General features: G+C 40.1%; 1 protein-coding gene across 4 annotated transcripts in view; it reads right to left on the reverse strand.

Annotated features, from left to right (window-relative positions):
• Positions 1-24,193, reverse strand: part of nbeaa (neurobeachin a) — a 186,892-nt gene that overhangs the window by 70,830 nt on the left and 91,869 nt on the right. For all 4 annotated transcript variants that reach the window (XM_053645334.1, XM_053645332.1, XM_053645333.1 and 1 more), the window contains exons 6-8: positions 23,045-23,171; positions 16,068-16,187; positions 15,537-15,683 (exon numbers count right to left, since the gene is read on the reverse strand). In XM_053645334.1, the coding sequence (XP_053501309.1) occupies positions 15,537-15,683; positions 16,068-16,187; positions 23,045-23,171 (394 nt within the window). The remainder of the gene's footprint in view (positions 1-15,536; positions 15,684-16,067; positions 16,188-23,044; positions 23,172-24,193) is intronic.

Below are 24,193 nucleotides of genomic sequence, written 5' to 3' on the forward strand. Positions count from 1 at the left end.
CTACTATGCGTGAAGCAATTATCTCCTTACTCCTTAAGAAAGACAAGAGCCCTCTTGAGTGCAGCTCTTACTGTCCAATTTCTTTACTAAATCCCGATGTTAAAATCCTTGCTAAAACTTTGGCAGGTCGCTTGGAGGGGGTTCTTCCACCCATTATATCGCCAGACCAAACAAGTTTTATTAGGAATCGTTATTCTTTTTTCAACATCAGACACCTTTTCAATATCCTCTATAGCCTTTCTCCACCTGGTACCCCAGAAGTAGTGCTTTCACTTGACGCTGAAAAGGCATTTGACCGGGTGGAGTGGGGCTATCTTTTCAGCGTGCTGGAGAGGGTTGGATTTGGTCCCAGGTTCATATCATGGGTCAGACTTCTATATACTTCTCCGAGGACTGCTGTTCGTACTAATAATAATTTGTCCACCTACTTCGAGCTCCAGTGGGGTACAAGACAGGGATGTCCTCTGTCTCCACCGCTATTTGCCACTGTACTGGAGCTACTTGCTGTGGCACTAAGACAGAATACTGACATTAGGGGGATCCGGCGTGCAGGGATGTAGCATAAAGTTTCTTTGTACGCGGACGACATGCTATTCATTTCACAGCCCCTTGAGAGTCTCCCTAAACTAATGGTCCTACTCAAGGCTTTTGGCAGAATATCGGGCTATAAGGTCAATATTCAAAAAAGTGAACTGATGCCTGTTGGTAAGAGGGCAAGCCAGGTACCCCTAGACTCATTCCCTTTCAAAATTAGTCTAAATTAATTCAAGTATCTCGAGTTGTGGGTTACACATAGTTATAAAGATCTATACCTAGCTAATTATCAGCCCCTGTTATCTAATCTGAAGCAAGATATTGAACGGTGGGACCCCCTGCCTCTCTCCCTGGGAGGCAGAATCAATACTATAAAGATGAATGTGCTGCCTAAATTTTTATATGTTTTCCAGTGTTTCCCAGTGTTTCTTACAAAATCCTTCTTTTCAAAACTGAACAATCAGATATCAGCCTTTATCTGGAACAAAATGCCACCACGGATCAAAGGGCATATATTGCAGAGACCTCGAGCGAAGGGAGGGATGGCACTCCCAAACTTCATGTACTACTACTGGGCAGCTAATATAAGATCACTGTTGTACTGGATGGGGGAGAGTACGGCAGCCCCTGGATGGACAATTATGGAAGGGGCGTCCATTGCGTCCACCTTCCTGGTGGCCCTACTGTGTGCTAGATTACCATTCACACAACCTCTGTCTAGCTTTAGCTCCAATCCAGTTGTTGTATACTCAATCAAAATTTGGAATCAGTTCAGAAGATCTTTCTCTCTTGGGGACTTGTCACTCACGGGGCCAATTGCAAATAATCATCTGTTTATCCCATCTTTGTTGGATAAGACTTCCGTTACTTGGTCTAGAAAGGAGGCTGTCTTACTGTCTGATCTGTATGTTGATGGTGTTTTTGTCTCATTCGAGCAGCTAATGCAAAAATATGACATTCCCAGATCGCATTTTTATAAATATTTGCAGCTTAGAAGCTCTGTGGCCTTAAATTCAGACACCTTCCCATTGTGTCCTTCCAATTCACTGTTGGATGCAATTTTTAAATGTAAACTGGCCAGGAAGCAGACAATAAGGGTTATCTATGACCTACTCGGCATGCATGATTTGTCGTCCCTAGATCTCCTTAAGAATAAATAATATAATGATAATGATTGGCACAAAGTAATCCAGGGGATTTTCTCCTCCTCCATATGTCTCAGACATGCAGTTGTCCAATTTAAAATTGTTCACTGTCTGCATTGGTCCAAAGTGTGACTCTCGAAGATTAATTCCGACATAGATCCCACATATGATCGATGCAGACAGGCTCCAGCCACTCTGTTGCATATGTTCTGGACATGTCCAAAGCTGTACACATTCTGGCAATCTGTATTTGAGATTTTCACTAAGATATTGGGGAGTAGTACAGCAGTCCCCTCTTATTGTGATGCTTGGGATGACCCTGGAGAATACTCTTTGTAGATGGTGTGAGATCAGCATGATGTCCTTCTGCACTCTCCTGGCCAGGAGATTAATATTGTTTAGATGGAAGGATCCTGCTCCACCGGTGTATAGTCATTGGGTCAGGGAAGTCATGTGTCATCTTAAGTTGGAAAATATTAGATACACTGTCAGGGGAGCGACTGGGAAGTTTTACAGAATCTGGCAACATTCTCTGTTTTTTGTGATCATTATCAATAATTTTATTTCTTTTGCTCTCTTCTTTTCTATGGTGGTCTGGCTTTATAATATGTAATATGTATGTTCTATGTCTGGCACTGGGTGGGGGGTGGGGGGTTTGTTCTATTTGTTTGGTTGGTGTTGTATGTTTAATTTGAAAAATGCTAATAAAAAAACCTTGATCAAAAAATAATACCTTTCTGATGCTCTGATGTGGAATATGTACAATGGAAGAAATATATATTGAACGTGTCAAAATTTTTTTCAGTAAATATATTTCCAAAGAGGCTATTCACATTTTTCACCAGACACCAGTATTATCTCAAGAAATCCGGAAATATAAAGAATTCACAACATTAAAGTCCATAAATAAAGTTATGTGTAATCCAGTGGAAGGACACAGGAAAAAAGTATTGAACACGCTAACTGAAATTTATTTAATACTTAGTGAAGAAGCCTTTGTTTGTAATGACAGCTTCAAGACGCTTCCTGTATGAAGAAATTAATCAGCGACAGTATTCAGGTGTGATTTTGGCCCAGTCTTCTAAACATATTGTCTTTAAATCTTGTTCAATTGGATTCAAGTCAGGTGATTGACCGGACCATTCTAACACCTTGATTTTTTTTCTCTGAAACCAACTGAAAGTTTCTTTTGCTGTACACTTTGGATTGTTGTCCTGCTGGAAGTCCACCCACATCTCATCTTCATCATTCTGGTGGATGGCAACAGAGTCTTCTCAAGAATCTCCCGGTAAAGGGCTCCATTCATCGGTGCTTCAATTATGCCAGTACTGCCAGTACCATGCGATGAAAAACAGCCCCACACCATGATGCTTCCACCTCCAAACTTCACTGTTGGTATAGTGTTTTAAGGGTGATGTGCAATGCCATTTCTTCTCCAAACATGGTGTGTAGTATGAAAGCTAAAAAGTTCAATTTTGCTCTTGTCTGACCAGACTACACTCTCCCAGTATTTCATAGGCATGACCAAATAAATTGTAGCAAACTTTAAACGAGCTTCAACATGCCTTTTCTTTAGTAATGGAGTCTTGCGGGGTGAGCGTGAGCAGTGAAGTGCATTATCTATTGTTTTCTCTGTAACAATGGCACCTGCTGCCTCCAAGTGTTTCTGGAGCTCTTTCTGAGTGGTCTTTGGCTACTCTTCTGACTATTCGTCTGACTCCTTGGTCAGAAATATTGTGAAGAGCTTCTGTGCGTGGCCGGTTGATGACGGAGTGATGTTGGTTCCACTTGCAGATAATGGCCCCAATGGTGCTTACTGGAGGATTCAGAAGTTTTGAAATAAGTCTGTATCCAATTCAATCAATAGGTTTTGCAACAATAAGGTTGCAAAGGTTCAACTCGATTAAATTTTATTTGTATAGCGCTTTTAACAATGGACATTGTCTCAAAGCAGATTTACAGAAACATATAAACACACGATACAGATTTCAAGTGTGTGAATTTATCCCTATTGAGCAAGCCGGTGGCGATGGTGGCAAGGAAAAACTCCCTAAGATGATATGAGGAAGAAACCTTGAGAGGAACCAGACACAGAAGGGAACCCATCCTCATCTGGGTAACAAGGTCTTGGGAGAGCTCTTTGCTTTTACCCATCATGAGAGGTTTATTGTGTGAAACGCCTTCTTATAGACCATCAATTTACTAACCCAGCTGATATTCATTTGCACAGATAGGGTGTATACTTTCTTACGGATTTCAGCTGGATCCTTGACTTACCTTGCCTTGGAGAACTGCTTTTCTTAACGTATTCAATACTTTTTTCCTGTGTCATTCCACTTTATCACACATAACTTTATTTATGGACATTAATGTTGTGAATTCTTTATATTTCTGGATTTCTTGAGTTAATACCGATGTCTGGAGAAAATTTCTTGTGAATAACCTCATTGGAAAAATATTTACTGAAAAAAATGTTGACGCGTCCCATAATTATTTCTCCTACTGTACATCCAACCCAAACCAAAAAGTAACACTCTAAACAATAAAGAAAAAGAGAGACATCCAAAATGAATCAAAAACACTTCAAATAACAGCAAAATTTGTCAGAGATGGTTTTTATTTTGCCTCTAGAGGCTGCTCTCGTAATGTATAATAACAGCGAACCCTTATCAGCCGCTCCGCAACGGACTCAACCGCGAAAAACAGTGTGGGGTTTTTGCCTATAACCGATAGTTCCAGCAATCAGTTATCGGTGCCGATTAATCAGCAAAATCGAAAAATTTTGTTAAGTAAAAATATTGTTAAGAAAAATTTTCTTAACAATAAAGTAACGCAATTTTATTGGCATCAGCAACTGTAATCAAATTACATAAATTTAAAATGTAATGCAGTACATTACTGCGTTAACAGAAAAAGTAATTAGAATACAGTAACCCAACTTGAGTTATACCCAACTCTGTTACTGACATCACTGAACCAACTGAAGTTTAGGATTTTAGCTCTAGTTTATTTTTCGCCAACCTGAGAAATGACCGGAACAGTCATAGTGATGTGACTGCATCATTATTAAGGTGTGTAACAACACCACTGTTAAATTCAGCATGGGAGATGGAGTCTTATTAAAAGTTTTTTGTTTGTTTATTTGTTTTGATCAGCCATTTGCTGTCGGAACCAGTTTTTATTACCTGCAACCAAATTTCTGGTCTGTCAAATTACATCTGTGCAGGAAGAACACTGTTCTTCATTTGTTGAGAAATATAATAACAGAAACAAAGCAAAAACTGAATAAAGCAGACCAGAACTCATGCAGGTATCATAAATCTGAATCAGTTGTGAATGAAACACAATGTAGGTCCAGTTTCTGGTATAAAATGTTTCACTTTTTAAGTAGTGGAAAAAGACTTACAGACAGAGCCAGGCAACCACTCAACAGCCACTCTACTGTATCTCCAAACATAAACAACATCCCTGTCTCCCTCTCCTCATACAGACTCTAGCAGCAGTTACAACAAATGCGAATAAGATCCAAACTTGACATGAAGCGCATGCACACATATACACACACACACGTATGGACAGAAGGTCACCTCAATCACACCTCCACCACATGGTACCACATAAACTTAAAGCCAGCTTAGACATCACACGCTGATCAGACATCTGGACATCCTCTGCTATAGTGTCCTCATTAGCAAGGACACAGACACACACGGTCACCCAAACTGTCATGGAGTCACACACTTTTTTTTTTTTTTTAAATAAATCTAAATCCATCTCAGGATTTCTATACAGCTGTTTTGTGATGATGGCTTTTGTTAGAAGTGCTAAAAAAAAATAAAAAAATAAAAAAATAAAAATATTGCAACGCATATCATAGTCACAATATATAGATCCAAATAAAGCAATATGTAGGACTTGGGGGCTGGGAATAAAGAATAAATAATAGTAATATTATAATAATGCTATTAAAGCTGAAGCATTTTTGGGGGTCATTTGTCAGTACGTTACAGGAGAATGGTTTTGAATATCAATATTCCTTTGATAACATGTGTTCAGACAAGTCTCAAGATGATGTGAGCCAAATTTAGTGAAGATGTGACAAAATTTGGGAGGAGTAGAAGCAAAAATGGCAGTTAGATGCAAGTATTTTTTTTTTAGCATGTAATTGTTATTTTTGAGCAGTAGGTGATGCTGTCAAGAAATAGCCTCGGGTCATGGTCCTGAGAATGCCTACCAAGTTTTGTGTCAGTGCTCAAAGACGTTGCTGAGATACAGCCTCACTTCCTGTTTGGTGGATTTGCTGTCAGATTTTAGTAAGTTGGAGAAAAGTGTCACTCTGTATGCTTTGTCATACATAAACAACTATGAAGGTGAGAAAATACATATTAATAGAAACCCAAGCTAACGCTAGCTCAACACAATGACTAGAATGAAAAAAAAACTAATGCTAGATGTGCTGTCTCACTGGAGTGCTGAATGTAAACAGTGTTACTGGAGACTTGGAGATTTGTGCAAGTAAGTGCAAGTAGCCCATGAATGATGTATGCTTTGAGATGCTGCTGATGCCATCTTGGAAAATATATAATACAATAATATTGGTTATTCATTAAAAAAATATATCATTACAGTCACAATTGCCAAATAGAACATAAAAACATAATTCAGAAAAATTTTCACACCTTCAAACCCATAAATTAGAATCTGGTGTTCAAGATTGGGTGCCAGTGATTAGAACCTGTTTAGGGAGAGCAGGTGGAACCTGTCTTATTTATACCCCTCTCATATCTAGTGTCTGGTGTTCCCTTTGTTATTGAGGTGTGGTGTCATCATGCCAAGATCTAAAGAGTTCTGTAAGGCCTTCAGAAAAAAGGTTGTGGATGCCTATGAGTCTGGCAAGGGAAAATACTGTACGCTGTAAGGAAAATAATCTACAAATGGCGCAGATTTCAAATGACTGCCAATGTGACCAAGGACTGGCCATCCCAGCAAATTCAGCCCAGAAGCAGACCGTCTGATGCAAAAAAGAAGTCTCCAAGAATACCAAAATTTCATCACAGGATTTGCTAGTAAGTCTTGTAACTGTTGGTGTCAAAGTGTGTGCGTCTACACCCAGAAAGAGAATACACAAATTTGACCTGCATGGGAGGTATGCCAGGAAAAAGCCTTTGCAAGACTACAGTTTGCCTATGAACATATAGACAAAGACCAGGCCTTTTGGAATAATGTGTTCTGGACAGACAAATCAAAGATAGAGTTGTTTGGCCACAGTAACAACAGACAAGTTTTGTGCTGACCAAAGACAGTTTGGGGTGGTTTGTATGAGAAGCACAAACGGACAACTCAGCTTTCTATATAACACCACCCTTTATAGGTGAGCCTGTTCCTTATACTGATGTGAAATTTATTAGGGCTACAATGGCAATGTGTATACAACCCCAAATCCTAAAAGTTGGGATGCTGTGTAAAATGTAAATAAATGTGAATAAAAACAGAATGAAATGATTTGCAAATCTCATAAACCCATATGTTAGTTACAATAGAACACAGAAAACATATCAAATGTTTTAGGTGAGTAAATAATAAGAAAAAAATAAGGTAGTTTTGAATTTGATGGCAGCAACCAAAAGTTGGGATGGGGCAACAAAGGGCTGGAAAAGTAAGTGTTACTAAAAAGAAACAGCTGGAAGTTAATTGGCAAAAGGTCAGTAACATGATTAAGAGTATTTTAGAGAGGCAGAGTCTTTCAGAAATAAAGATGGGCAGAGGTTCACCAATCTGCAAAAAACAAATTTCAGAATAATGTTCCTCAATGTAAAATTGAAAAGATTATGAATATCTCATCATTTACAGTACATAATATCAACAAAAGATTTAGAGAATCTGGCAAAAACTTATGGCATGGTTCTGTAATGGAAATCACTGCATGGGCTCAGAAACACCTCCAGAACTCATTGTCTGTGAACACAGTTCGCCGTGCCATCCACAAATGCTGGTTAAAAATCTATCATGCAAAGAAGAAGCTATATGTGAACATGATATAGAAACGCAACCGTTTTCTCTGGGCCAAAGCTCATTTAAAACGGACTGAGGCAAAGTGGAAAACTGTTCTGTGGTCAGATGAATAGAAATTTTTAATTCTTTTTGGAAACCATGGACGCTGCATCCTCTAAACTAAAGAGGACTAAAGAGGAGAGGGACCATCTGGCTTTTTATCAGTGCTAAGTTCAAAAGCCTGCATCTCTGATGGTATGAGAGTGCATTAGTGAATATGGAATGGGCAGCTTGCACATCTGGAAAGGCACCATCAATGCTGAAAGGTATATACAAATTTTAGAGCAACATATTCTTCCATCCAGATTCCATCCCCTCTTTACTTCTGAGAGACTCTGCCTCTCTAAGACACCCTTTTTATTTCATGTTGCCAGTTAACCTAATTCGTTGCAAAATGTTCCTCCAGCTGTTTCTTTTTAGTAACACTTACTTTTCGAAGCCTTTTGTTGCCCCCGCCCCAACTTTTTTGAGACGTGTTGAGGCCATTAAATTCAAAATTACCTTATTTTTTATTAAAATGTACATTTACTTAGCTTAAACATTTGATATGTTTTCTATGTTCTATTGTGAATAACACATGCTTTATGAGATTTGAAAATCACTGCATTCTGTTTTTATTGACATATATTTACATTCAACATCGTGCCCAAATTTTTTTTGAATTTTGGTCATATGTAAAAAGATTAAAATATGGATAATAGTCATATCACATAACATGAAAAAGGAGATGAAAAGGAAGAGTCTGGGGGTGCTTATCATTTCTTATTTGTGCATCCTCATTTCATTTCCTTGCGTCTTAGCTCCACCCCCTCGGGATGTGAGGGAAGGATGCAAGGATGAGAGCGAGGAGAGAGGAACTGAAGTCAAATGGAATATCCTCGCTCTCTCAAGTGTCACTTCAAAGCAATGTCAATTAATGATGACTGTACTCAGCTGGATGACATCACTGCACTTCAGGAATCTTCTGTTATGTTGTTAGAGTTTGGTTAATAAGAACATTCTTAATAAAGCAAAATGCACTGATAGTATGTGAAATGTCTGGGTTATTCAACAATGAATTAATGAACAATACATAATTTATCACATCTTTTGTGCAGCTTTGCATATCCAAACATGCAAGGATCAATTAATTACAGTACTCATTGTAAGCATACTATTAATTAATTATATTTCACACAAAATTCCATAACAAACAAATGACTTTTTGTTTGAGATTGTGGCAGATGTAAAGGAGGAGGGGAATTTATACGTGCATCAGGTTTTTCAACAAGAAACACTTCTGCATAGGATACATCTGTGTATCCTCGCTCCTAGCTCCTCTGGAAGCTTTGCGGTGCAATTAGAGAATTGATGTGTCCTTCAAGATGGCCGACATCGATCGATTACTGGGTCACGAGCTGGAGGATGGAGGAGCGAGGAAACGAGGAAGCATCAATTTGAGTATTGAGAAGCACCCTGGGTGTTCTATGGTAATTAAAGCTGCAGTACTTTTGCCTCTCTATTGCCTTGTCTGTTTGAAAAATAAAATCGAAAGTTACTTGTGGAGCTATTATTTATTTTTTTTTTATGTAGGAGGTGGTGGCCGATATGGCTCTCTTGGAGTAAAGGTGAGTTGCTCTCTCTCATAGCTAGCAGAAAATAGGTGCAATTTACCACACTAACCATAGCACAAAAAACCCCAAAAATAACAGGAAACTTGATACCTAGCTGAATCAAGTGAACAAGTGCACTAATGTTAGCTAGCTACCTATTGAGCCACTGAAATGCCTTACCTGTTCAACAGAAAAAAAAGCCATCTTTGCGTCAGTCTTCAATCCCTTCAGATCTCTGAGTTTTCGCCACCTCTCAAAAGCCATGCCAATATTTATGCTTGTTTTAGCACGGGCTCTTTCGCTTTCCCCTTTTCACTGCAGTCTCTCCGCATTTTGAGATTTCTTGATTTTGACAACAGCTGATTCCCCAGATGTCAACGATGATTGCGTTTAGGACTATCCAGATAAAAACTCTAAGCAACTGTTGTAAGAACAAGCTACGAACACTCCACTATCCTCAGCCCCACACACGCGATACAGCAGCCTTCTTCTTTCTGTTTACGGATGTGACGTAACCGCGCAAAGGCGAATGACGTCAAACTGACGTTTCCCGCGAAATCCAACCCGACAGCTCAAATTATAAGTTGTTATAATAAACTTACCGTTGTGAATTGGGGTAAGGTAAGGAGACTGTTTTCAACACTTATTTTTTTTTTTTCATTGTACTTGCTCAATAATTGATTTTTGTTCATTTTTAACTAAATATATTTCCGTCCTGCAGTTTTAAACATGCAGCAGAGGTTAATGTTTATGAACATCGGCTAGGAAATGTGCCACAGTCTGCTACAGTAACATTACATGGAAGACAATACAGACTGTCAGGTATTTATAACAAGGTTCCTATTGATTAGTTGTTTAGAAATGCAATGATTAAAAAAACAAAACGCTTTTAGCTAAATTTAACAAACAATACATGAATGCTCAATAAATGAAACACTAAGACACATTGAACTAACATGACTCAGGGTGTCCTTTCCAAGCATATTTTCCCCCCAAACCTAGAACATGTACTGAACATATATAGTGAATAGGAAGGCTATTTTTGTGGATATTTACATGGATCCCAGTTCTCTTTAGACACGGAAAATAGCAGCAATATGAAAAGATTTCCGTGTATTTAAAAAAAAATCTTTCCATGAGTAATACTGATGGTAGTGCTTCTACTACTGTTCATTCTGTAACAGTATGACATAATAGACTCAGTCATATTCAGGCCCTTACCTAATTAAACAAAAAGGTCTTAGCTAATTAAAAATCCACATGCATCGGTCCCTCATGGCCATGAAGACCAAATTCCACGTAATGCTACAAATGTATGACCTACTAAATCAGAACTAGTTTCTCTTGAACAGGAATCCTAAGAATATGCTGTAATCAGCAGCATCAGGCTCACACGCAGTATTTCTTTTATCCCTCAAGAAGCCTACGTTCCATGTTTTGAAATCAGCTTATTTGTTGTTATCCTTCTTATGACTGATATACTTAATATTATTTAATGACTTGACAAGCTGAGAAATCAAATTAGGTTTTTGGATTTTCTATCCATTCCAACAGCTAACATTCCTTGCTGTCAAACATGAGCATTACTTACTCGTCAATTATTACAATTACATAGTCCTACAGCCTGGCTGTAACACGCCAACACACTCACAAGGTTATGAATAATCTACAGCTTGTTTGTTTGATGTGTTTGTGTGACCAGTCGTGAGAGTCAATGGAGCCGTAAGCAGCTTCACTCTGCCCCTGAATAATTAAAACCCCCAGTCAGAAGCAGCCATGATGACTCAAGTGTGTTCAGAAAAGGGACATCCCAGAGTGAGAGAGAGACGCAGAGGAAGGGAAAAGGTGGATGATAAAAAGAGAGAGTTGTGTGAGGCAGATAGAGCAAAGAGGCAGAGAAAGTCTTCGTTTTTTATTCTTCTTCTTCTAGACCATTAATTTTTTATTTTGATTACTCTAGACCATGTGTGTTGAATTTGCCATGATCCTAAAGATAATTGGAAAGCATTCTATTTCATACAGACACAAATTAAAATTTAGGCTCTGCCTAATTTCAACCAAATAAGGAATTTTCACAGTGACAGCTTCAATTTCACCTACTACCCTCAGAAATGAGGCCGTTAAATGTTTAATCAATAATGACGGGACCCTTTTTTCACTCCTCATTCTCGCACATCCACTGAGGAAACCAGTTGGTGATACGGATGGGCTCTGAGGTTCAGCAGCAATCAGTTCCTATCAGCGAAGATGTCCAATCAGATGGATGAAACGGTGTGTAATGAGAGGGAGACAGACACCTATGATTGCGGATGGGCTGGAGAAGAGGAGGAAGAAAAACAAAGAGGAAGACTCCAGCAGAGAAGGCTTCAGAAACTGAAAGAATACCTGAGACTGAACAGTTAAGAAAAAATTTCATAAACATAAAAAAAAGTTCTTCTCAGATATGGACAAACAGCTGTATTTTTGCAGTCTGGGTCTCTAACGTGCTACTCTATGCTACCCAAAGTAGAGCAGCACAAGGTTAGTGTTATATTCGAGTTTAGCTACTACACTTACACAGCATTGCTTCCTGAATTTGATTTTAATCAGTTTTGTAAGCAGCGCTTACCTCTCATCTCTTCCCAACCTGGCTTCTCCCATGGCAATGGTTCCTCCTAATACTTCACATCCCCAATCACCTAGTAGGCCTGTGACTAACATGCTGTCAGCATGCTTGACTGGTTTTCCCCTGACATACCATGAGCTGCTCACTGCTGAGCCTGATAAATTAGCTGAATTGTCACTAATCTGCAGCTCAGTGGTTAAAATCAGTTTTCTCTCCACAACATACCCTTTTCATCTTCACTTTGGTCAGATCTTGGAGATACTTCTAGGCTGATAATGACCTAGCTGAGTAGCCGTGAGTCCCCGGTATCAGCAGCATCTGAGGAAGGAGCTGGGTTGGCCAATTTGCAGAAGGTGGCTCCTTTGTATGAGATTTTATAGACATACTCCTGGGGTTGGGTCATGTGGGCCAGGATATGGGCTGATGCTCCAGTAAACTTGGTTACAAACATTGCCAAATGTGGTTAGCGCAATCTGTTGTGCCTAACGTGTACAAATTGACCCTGTGGAATTGGCCGTGTGCACCAGGGTCACTCATTGGACCTGTTCTGGATAGGATTATGCAGATTTTAAAATCAGAAAGCCAGCATGGCCAAACAGACCATTAACATGGAACCTTTATGTGTTCCCTTGGTCTGATTAAGGTCTGATTGCCCCCATCTATCCCATAGAGCAGGGAACCAAGGTCTTGTTGGTCATCTCAGGGCCACAGGCAAGACTCTGTGGCCTAGTTCCTGAATTCTTTACAATCGGAAGGAACACAGGCAAAGGTTGAAATGCATATAACAAGTGTTGATGCCAGTCATGGGCCGGTGTATCCTCTCTGCCAGAAAGAACCACAACTGGCAATTTTGACCTGTACCTTTGCCTTTATTTTGACCTGCACCTTTACCAGAGCTGAGTTACCACGCCTGAGTGCAGAAACCACTCTCCTGGATGTATGCACTACCTTGACTATGCATCCACTAGACCACTATACAGCCACAGCAGATGAGTTACTCTCAGTGAGGCCCATAGTGAATGGGCTGATCTCAGGAGACTCTGTGCAAGGTGGAGCTGTTCAACCTGATACTGCCCCAATGGTTGATGTAGCTAAATCTCATGACTTTGTCTGACCAGACAAATACTTGCAAGAAGTTAAGACTGGCAAGAAGTTAAGTGGCAAGATGGACTGCCTATAATTCCAGCTGGCTTATGTGTTTTGACCTTAAACCACGAGGCCACACACCCCTTCCTTACTCCTATGATACCACACTACTCCCCAGGCTGCACATGGTGGTCTGGCTGAATCTCCTGTCCCAAACAGACAGTTAGAATTAGTACCTTCAGCCACGTCACCTATATCTGATGGTCTGGCCTCTCAAGCCAGAACACCAATTAAGGACTGCAACCTAGAGTCCAGGTCTTGTATGGTGTTAAGTCAAAGCTTTTCATGTGAATCATCTTCACCTCTCAGACTGGACCTCGATGCACTGCCAGTTTCCCAGGATCCTGGCGTTTGTTCAGGGACTGCTAGACTCAATCACGTCTCCATCTACACTGAAGGGGTATGGGATAATAACTCACCACATCACAGTGGATGGATCTCCCTAAGGTCGTCTAGGCTACCACGGTGCCCCAAAGGCCAGACAAAGGACCACCCCTTTGTTCTAGAGTACCTTAAGGGCACCGCTTATGAACTTATGAAGGATGCTGAACTGAAATGAGTATTCCCGAAAACCTTGACATGTCAATAATGCTAATTTAAAGACACATCTGAAACCTCTATGCAGAGCAGAGTTGATATCAGTGCAGCCAATAATCTCATAAAACCCTAGTCCATGAATCAAACTGCAGTAACAGTAAAGCTCCTGCAGCCTCAGCCTGGATAGACACACACACACACACACACACACACATCCTCTCACCATTTTTAGGAAAATGATTGCTCAAGCTTGAATTAATTCTGACCCCCTGTGCCCTTCTGTGATATATTTTTCTGACCCTCCAGACATGAGTGGAATAGAAGAGCTACAGTGCCTGGAATGCCAGAAAAGGAGAGGTCTAATACTTGAAAGGATGTTGTGCACGCTGTTGAAAACTGCACTCTGACTGACACTTCAGCAGTAGTGAACATTTGTTTGTGTTCAGGCCGAAAGAGCTGCCCTTAAAATTTAACAAAAGAAAGAAGGAACATCTCAGAGAAGGGCAAAGTAACAACAGTTTGGGGGTTGGTAGAACAAACCCAGAGAGAGAAAGGAAGCAAGAGAAACCTAATAACAAAAGCCCATATATTTATATGTTTCATTTAAATCTGACACTGCATATTTTTGAATTGTTGATCAGTTCACACTTCACGCTTTAGTCTATTGCTTTAGAAAAGCATTCAATGTGATGTACACCTCCACACACCTTCCATGCAGGACTATTATCTTCAATGTGACATTTTCAGAATTATGAAATTGATCAAATATGCTTGAACCTAGAAACTGACCACCATAAAGACAGTTGTGTGACAAGGTCTTTCTGAGCAATAGGCCTGTGCCAACTTCCTGTTATAAAATATATGTATATACACACCATGATATTCAATAGTCCTGATACTGTTACTGTGGGCACTTCAAAATATCTTCACAGCGCTTGCATTTCATTTTTAAGATAGCAATTTTTAGCAGTCTTTGTATCATTTAGTAGCATTTAAGATGTGGTATCTTTACACAAATTGTAAAGGGAGCATTACATATATCCTTTTTGGTGAAGACAATCCCATAACACTTAATACAAGAGTTCCAGGAAAGTTTGAAAATTGTGTTGGAGAGAATGTCTGTTGAAACGGCTTGTAAATATAATTTAACCATATCTCTAGTCGACATTTTCTTTACTGAGTGAGTACATTAAGTGTCACAGAGGGAAATAATGCCGTACTCAAACAAAAAAGTCTCACGGAATAGATTTGTTTTCACTTTAAGCAGTTTCAATCAACACCGTCTCTACAAGTCATGTGATACACATCCATCAAAACACAACTGCATCTGTTTATGCTCCAAATATACACTTTTTCATGCATTTGTGAAGCATAAGCTCATTAGAAATCCATCGATATTACACACTCTTTCAAATACGCAGTGGACGACATTTAAAATCCTGATCTACAATAATGTTATGATATATGTAGCTGCAGAGCAAACTGTTTCTACAGTAATAACAATCAGCAGATCAGCATAGGAATCCGAATAAACACAAATAGCTGTTTGTTCACTGTAACACTGTCTCTTGTCATGTTTTTCATGTTTACAGATAATGGGAAGTTTAGGATAAAGGAAATGAAGTGTGTAGTTGGTGTATTCCTAACAATAGTGCTTCTGAGGCTCAGTTGAAAGATATGTGGACAGAATGAAAAGTTGCTTACGGTACACTTTTGTGTGGCATCATGTACATTCTATGTAAGCCCACAAGCAAAACAAGTGATTGAGCGTAAATAAATGCCACATACAGATAATACTACAAAGTCTGTATAACAGTGCTAAAATTCCCCTTGTATTTTTAAAAATATAATATGATAATATAGTAAAGCCATTATAATAGATCAGGTAATTATTCTGATATTTAGCAGGCATTTCAGGTGTGTCACCTTGTATCCGGGTCCCAGCTGATGAATGGCGAAGATCTGCGCTGGGTTAAGTGCCTCGCTGAATACATACACAGCCCCAAGCTGACCACAGAACACCCGATTGGCATCAGCCGTCTCCGAAGAGCCAAGGAAACATTTATCATAACTCTGGAGCAGAGACGGGGGGAGGAATGGCGGAAAACAAAGAGGTGGGAGATGAAATGAATAGAGTTTGTTGATCAGGGCATCGGTTCTGCTTATCAGTCAGCTTCCTGTGGAGCCTTTTGAACATGCTTACACTATCCCTGTCTGCTGTCTGCTTTCACTCTTAAATATCTCTGTACTGGACTGAATCACATGTACACTGTAACAAAAACTACACTGTAACAATAACACACACATACTTAAAATACAAGAGGTCTGATTTATCACCCCTACTGCTGCAGATTTTAACCCATCATTTTTCACTCTGTGTCTTTTCTGGTTCTCTTTTATCCTCAGGGAGAAGTGCTTATCTAAAGTAAAGGTGCTAATCATAGTGAAGACACTTACATCATTGGTGTTGACGTGCCAGGCCATGTCGCCGTAAGAGACCAACTGGCCGTTCACATAGCAGCGGATTTCACTGTTCCTCCAGCGGTTGTAAATGTGCACAATGCTGATCATGTACCACTGCGGAACAAAGGAGAGCCAAAAATCTGTGAGCCAAAAATGAGGGCAATATAGAGAAGGACAAGGAGAAGGCGGTCTTCCATTTCATAAGCATTCAAAGGTCATTCAGTTATTCAGAAATGCAAATTCAAGTATTAAAAACCTCACCAGCTTTTACAAGCCTCAACCCTTGCATCAGAGTTGTTTAGATTCTACTGTAGCAATAAACTAGACAACATTTGCCATAGACTAGCTTAACTGTTTGATTACGTGATGGGTAAAAACCTGATTTTTACCAGGAGCTTGTGAGGGGAAAAAAATTATTATGAAGCATTAATAAATTCTGTGTCAAAATGGTGTATTATTATTGAAGTCCTTGCTTTTAGTTTTTGGTTTATAAGAAAGTGTTTGGTTATTTCCGCACCCTGCCTCCTTTTGTAGGAGAATGTCTTGGGTTAAAGCCTGATGAAAAAAGTTAACAAAAAGTGTAAACACTTTGACATGGTAATAGGTGTTCAAACATTTTGTCATATTGAATATTTTTTCACCTATGTGCAATCAAATGCTAGAAAAACTCTAGTCTTCCATTGCTCACAACCATGTGGGCATTGCATAATGACTTGCAGTGGTGTCTTTTTTAGTAAACAACCTGCTAACATTTTAACAACTCACAAGGCCAGCAAACAGCTCGACCTCATCCTCACACATAATGGCACCACACAAAATCTTTTTATCACTCCTCTCCACACCTCTGACCATTTCTTTATAAAGGTTTTTATTTCTCTCCCCTCACCCCCCTCACTGTCTCCACCTTTAATCTCCTTTCTTTGCAAACCTCCAGGCCAGCTCGCACGTCACCCCTAGCCCTTGGCTCTCAGAGACTCTTTGTAACAACCGGACCAAGTCAAGGGCAGCTGAAAGGAAATGGCGTAAATCAAATGACCCGACTGACCTAACCAATTACCAAACACTTCTCTCCTCATTTTCCCATAGCATCTCTACTGCCAAAGCCATATACTACCAGAAGATTGGCAGCTCTACCAACACCTGTATAGTCTTCACAAGATTTTCTTCGCTTCTCTGTTCCCCTCCTCCCCCTTCCTCTCTCACTGCAGATGACTTCACCACTTTCTTTTCCAACAAGGTTACATCAATCAGGAACCAGTTCTCCACCACAAACACCCAGAGACAGGCTCCTCCTCCATGCAACTCTGTCCTCCTTCTCCCCTCTCTCAGAGACTCAAAACTCCTCCTCTCTAGCTGTCTGACAACCTGTCTTCTTGACCCTATCCCTTCTCACCTTCTTCAGTCCATGTCTCCCATGTTACTACCTGCACTCAAACACATCTTTGACCGATCCCTCTCCACTGGCACATACCCTACCTCATTTAAGCAGGCCTGGGTTACCCCACTGCTTAAAAAACAAACACTTAACCCTGCTGCAGTTGACAACTACAGACCTGTATCCCTCCTCCTTTTTCTGTCCAAAAGCCTTGAAAGAGCTGTTTTAAAACAATTTTTTCCTTTTCTCACACAGAACGACCTTATGGACACCAAGCAGTCTGGCTTCAAAAGCAGTCACTCCATGGAGACTGCTCTGCTTTCCGTCACTGACGCCTTACGACTAGCAAGATCAACCTCAAAATCATCTGTCCTCATCCTACTCAACCTCTCCACTGCCTTTGACATGGTAAATCATCAGATACTCCTGTCAACTCTCTCCAGCCTAGGCATCACCGGAACGGCTCTGAGCTGGGTGGAATCCTATCTCACAGGCAGATGCTTCAAGGTATTGTGGAGGGGACAGACTTCTGAAACCCAGCAACTCACAACTGGGGTTCCTCAGGGGTCAGTTCTGGGTCCACTGCTCTTTGCTATTTATACTACATCTCTGGAGCCTGTGATGGAGTCTCATGGCTTCTCATATTACTGCTATGCTGATGACACCCAGCACTATTTGTCCTTCCAGCCTGATGATCAATCTGTCTCAGCACGCATATCCATCTGCCTGTCTGACATCTCAAACTGGATGAGGGAACCACCACCTTAAGCTCAACTTGACAAAAACTGAGCTTCTCGTCATCCCTGTCTGCCCCTTAATCAAGCACAACCTCACTATACAGCTTGGCTCACCCACACTCAAGCAAACCAGGACAACCAGAAACCTTGGGGTGTCTTTCGATGACCTGGTGACTTGACCTTTACAGCCCACATTTCAATAACTGCACGGTCCTGTAGGTTCATCCTGTACAACATCAAGAAAATCAGACCCTATATCACTGAACAGGCTACACAGCTACTAGTCCACGCTCTTTTCTCAAAACTGGACTACTGCAATGCACTACTCTCAGGCCTCCCAGCCAGCTCCATCAAACCGCTTCAGATGATTCAGAATGCAGCAGCACAACTTGTCTTCAACCAGCCCAAAAAAACCCATGTCACACCCCTCTTCATCTCCCTCCACTGGCTTCCTGTAGCCGCCCGCATCAAATTCAAGGCCTTGAGGCTCATGTACAAAACTTTGTCTGGAACAGCACCCTCCTACCTCAACACTCTACTTGAGGTTTACGAACCCTCACACAACCTGCGATCAATTAACGACTGATACCTGGTAGTGCATACTAAGTGAGGCACGAGTTCCCTTTCCAGAATCTTCAAATTCACCGTCCCTCAATGGTGGAATGAAGTTTCAACCTCAACCCGGACCACAGAATCTGTCATTATCTTCAAAAAATGGCCCAACTCTTCTGTGAACACTTAACTAACCCCTACCTAGCCCCTCCCCCTTATATATATATATATATATATATATATATATATATATATATATATATATATTAAAAGAATAAAATACCTTCCTGCACTTACTCTGGCTCTTACACCTCTACTCTACGCATTCTGCTTCTCTAGAACTCATTTAAAACTCTTGTTTTAAACTCAATTAAAAATCTTGCATGTTAGCACTACTTGTATTGTTCTCCACTTGACATATCACTTTGCTTGTATTTCCTCATTTGTGAGTCACTTTAAATAAAAGCGTCTGCTAAATTAATAAATGTAAATAAATGTAAAAAGATTAGGAATGACCTTGTGGGGTTTTCACAACCCCTTTACATTTTTTTGTAATACAAGCTGTGAACCAAAATACTTTGTAGGGTGTAATTAGTATGTAGTTTCTAGTGGTGTAACAATCCAGTCAGGGGTGTTTATTTTTATTCCTATATGATGTGTATGCAGCATGAAGCATGTCGAAGCACAAATGCCACCTTGAAAAAGACAGAACATAAGCTAAAGATAACAGTAAGAATCTAAGCATTAATAACAGGTTGACTGGAACTTTAAACACCCTTACAGAAGAAAGGATTTGCGTGCTCTGTGTTTTAGTGCCACTGTGGATGCATATATGTGACTCTATGGTTATGTTATGGTCATTCTCATTTAAAACGAAGCTCATGCTTGCTTAAGATTAAGATGAGTCACCCAAAGTGAGTAAAAGCATAATCATACTGACTTGACAAAAGCTCTAGTTTGACCATTGCAGGACCATTACTGTTTTTGGCTTTCTCGTCTTTTTCTTGATTTTTTTTTTCTTCTTTCTTTTCTTTGACTATCCTCCTCCCACACATGCACACACATTCACACACAAAGAGCAGTTCCAATTGCCAGACAAGGTACCACGCTAATTAGTTGAGCAAGCTTCATTGTTAAGCAGAGCGCATGATCCAGCTGACTGCACCAGCATGACTGTGTGCGTGTGTGTTTATGTTTCTGACTGTCAAAGCTGGGTGATATTGCAACTTTCATTCTAATAGGCAGCCAATCCTCTGTTCTCCTCAGAGAACCATCTGCAGGAGGTACCGCACCTAAAATTCCTCGCATAAATAAAGATTCATTTCATATTGAACAATGCATGTTGCTGGAGTATGAGGCGGAACTCTGGTCGGCCAAAAGGAAAACCAGATAAAGCTAGATGTAGCTGAGCGCGATCAGGCCTTTTGAGACTGGGAGAGAGCGAGGGAGAGAGAGAGAGAGAGAGAGAGAGAGAGAGAGAGTGTGCAGGTGGCTGGGGGAAGTGCAGTGCTCCTGTCCAGCTGCTGCCCCCTCTTGCCGTGCTGAGAGGTGCTAGAGTGTGAACACCAGCGTGTCACCTACATTGCTGCCAGGTCTTGTGTGTGTGTTTGTGTGTGAACATATGTGTGCGTTTGCATGTGTGTATGTTTTAGCACTCCAGATGGACCCATTCACCACGTCCTAGCAGTTAGGGAAAATTAACTACGATTTTAATTCTTGTCTTATGTGCAGACAAAATAGTGCTGACGTCAGTGCGGTGTCCAGGAGCCTCTATGGTGCACAGTTCAGTCAAAAGTTTGCATTTACCTGCAAGGTTTTGCACATGTTCCTTTGTTATTGCAAATGAGAAAAAAGTTTATATGTAAGCTTATACCATGGTCACTTGCCAGCATCAACAAGTTAAAGCTGTCATTGATGTCTGCAGTGCAAATTTTGATTGAAATGATCAAAAAACTGTTAATTTTCGTTACTTATTTAATATATACTGGTCGTTAGATCTACAATACTGCCTGCTCTAAATCATACCCAGAGATAAAGTAGTGTCATACAATTACATTTATCTGAATGAATTATAATAAATAGTTATTTAGTAAATAGTTATATAAATAGTTATAGAGAGAGAGAAAGAGAGAGAGAGTGAGAGAGAGATACTACCTGTGCATTCAACGGTTTGAATGCACATCTTCCAACCAATCAGAACCAGACAGTATTCAGACAGACCATGGTATAGGTGTATTTAATGACCACATTTGTAACATATTCAGAAATATCATATTGACTTTTCCCACTTGCATTTAAGTTCTTTTTTTAGCTCTGTCTTTGTGGAAGTTTTTTTCCCGCTCGCCATTTGTCTACTAACACTTTCATATCTTTTAACACCCTTCCTGATTCTGTGAAGATCAATATTTGCTGTTCAGGTCTTAAAAATAAAAGCTGGATTCCATATCCCATTGATTCCTGACCGCTGAAGTGTTTTTGCCTACCTGAAAATTTCATGTCATAAATAAGAATAAAAAAACCCCAAACACTAACTTTAGTCATTACGAACAGAAAAACACAACTAAATGAACAGAGAATTGATTTGTAGATCTACTGTACCATAAAGATACATTTTTGAAATTTTTGTTCTATTTAGAAACCAATGGGTTACAAACTTTTGTGTCCTGAGCGCTACATAATTTCCGTCCAATATTTCAGTAAAGTACAGCTCCATTTCAAATGATCCAAGGCAGGAAAATAGGCTTACTCTTTGAATTAGTTGATGCAGGATTTAACTTAATGTTACATATCTGACAGCCAGGATATATATACACAGTTGCAATCAAAATTATTCAACCCCCGTTGCAAATCAGGTTTATTGTCAAAATTTACAGACTTTCAGCTATTTGCAATGAACAAATTAAACAAAAGCAACTGAAACAGTTCAACACAACGAATGCTTCAAGTGGTTTCCCCAAATTCAACTGAAAATGTAACTTATAATGACTTCTCCAGTTTCAAAATGATTCAATCCCCTGAATAGTCCCTCACAACAGCAAAAATATGCAAAACAGGTGTTGTCTCAAGCACACCTGATACAACTAATCAAGGGCTTCATTAGTTGCACTAGATGTGCTTGAGCTGGAACACATGAAATACCTGAACTGGCTAGAGGCAGTATGAAAAACACATGAAATACCTGGACGGGGCAGAAAAAGAAAGTCATCAACAGCTGCAACCAGATTTCTGAGAAGGCAGGTTGTGAAAAACCCTCGAGTGACTGCAAATGACCTGCAGCAAGACTTGGAGGCAACACGCACTGAGGTTGCAGTGAGCACAGTAAAGTGCATACTAAATGCACAATGTTTCCATGCCAGAACTCCAAGACATACACCACTACTGACCCAAAAGCACAAGAAAAGTCGGCTCAAAATCATATAAATACGAGATTCTGTTCTGTGGAGCGATTAAACAAAACTGGAACTTTTCAGCATGATGGATCAGCGGTATGTCTGGAGGAAGAAGAATGAAGAAAGAACACTGTCCACAGTCAAGCATGGTGGTGGCTCGGTGATGCTCTGGGGCTGCTTTGCATCCTCTGGCACTGGAAACGTGCAGCATGTGGAAGGCAAGATGGATTCATTGAACTATCAGGAAATCCTAGTAGAAAACCTCATGCCGTCTGTGAGGAAGCTGAAGCTTGGGCGTCATTGGACCTTCCAACAGGACAATGATCCCAAGCATACCTCAAATTCCACCAAGGCTTGGTTGCAGAAGTCCTGGAAGATTCTACAGGGCCATCACAGTCACCTGACTTGAACCCTATAGAAAATCTCTGCTGGGAGTTGAACAAGGCGGTTGCAGCACAAAAACCCAAGAATATTACTGAACTGGAGGCCATTGCTCATGAGTAATGGGCTAAGATTCCTCAGGAATGCTGCCAGAAGCTGGTGTCTGGCTATGCATCTCATTTGCAGCAGTTCATAACAGCAAAAGGGTGCTCTACTAAGTACTAAAGATGCTTACCAAGGAAGGGGTTGAATAATTTTGAAACTGGAGCAGGCATTATAAGTTATAATAAATTTTGACAATAAACCTGAGTTTCAGTGGGGGTTGAATAATTTTGATCGCAACTGTAATAATATATATATTTCTATTAAGCTATAATCTGCTGATATTTACTGTGAAGTTCCAGAGGAATTCTCTGCAGCAGTGGAGTGCCAATTCAAGCACCGAAAAAGTTGCTAGATAAATAAGAATATATTTACTTTGAAAGCTGTATTGATATTAGTATGGGGTTGAGGTGTCGTGGAATAGACAAGTCTTACCTTCCTGGGCTGGAAGTCGTACTTCACGCAGTGCTGGAAGCCTTTGCCTTTGGACTTTAGCGACGTCACGATCAAACAGTTCCCCACAAAATGGGCAGAGTACCCAATTCCTTTGCTCGTCCGGAAACTAGGAGAGAAAAAATGCAGAGCGGAAAGAAAAGATGACGGTGAATGCCGGCAAACTCCTCAAACACAGTAGTGTCATGTCTAGCTGTTAAAACATTTCAGTTCATCACCATATTTATTTTTTACTCTCAGAAGGAACCAACAGTGTAGCAGTTGTGCCACAATCATGTTGGGAATTCTACTCAGCTCACCAATAACATCAGTGGACAAATTTAGCACAATTTAACTTACCTAAAATCACATGTCTACTTTTTGCGCACAGATTACATTTGTTTTGAACTCAGAGGGGAATATATCAGAGTAGCTGAACAGTATCACAGAACTCCAGATAAACATGGCTGCATGCGTCTGGAAGCATTTGCAGAAGAAGCTGGGTTCTGTTGATAAGATGGCAGACTATAAGAGCTATTTTTATTCTTATTCTCTCTCTCCCTCCCTCCCTCTTCCTCTCTCTCTCTCACCACAGTTTCAGGATTTCATGCTGATTTCGGCATGGTTACAACATCTACAATTCTGAAGAGAATCAAAAGCGAGGAAAAACAAACAAATAAACTCAACACATGCAGCTTTCCCATCACTTCGCTTTCATTTCGACCAGGAGCTTGTACTGCTATACATAAAGATGTTATTCACCTTCATTAGTATAAATGCAAAAAGAAAGCCTCTCAAGTCCAATGGACAAATAAAAAACGGCGAAAGAATTCTTTGAGCTGTGTGACATTAAAAAAAAACACTGCTCTGAAACAAACCACTTCAAGCCAATTAATTAAGTTCATTAATGAAACACGACCTCAGCACCTTTTATAGCAAGGATCATCAATTAGATATGACCAGGGGCCTAATACTTGCAGAGTTTATCTGCATTATACCTCATACACCTTACATAGTGCACTACAAGTCTACGCCATTTGATATTCAGAAAACATGTAATGTAGCAAATGTACATCTCTATCTTTATATATTTACATGCATACAATTAAAAAGGTCATTTCCATTAAAGCCACTTACAAAATACTTTTTATT

The sequence above is a fragment of the Ictalurus furcatus genome, chromosome 16 (genome assembly GCF_023375685.1).
Source record: "Ictalurus furcatus strain D&B chromosome 16, Billie_1.0, whole genome shotgun sequence".
Lineage (NCBI taxonomy): Eukaryota > Metazoa > Chordata > Actinopteri > Siluriformes > Ictaluridae > Ictalurus > Ictalurus furcatus.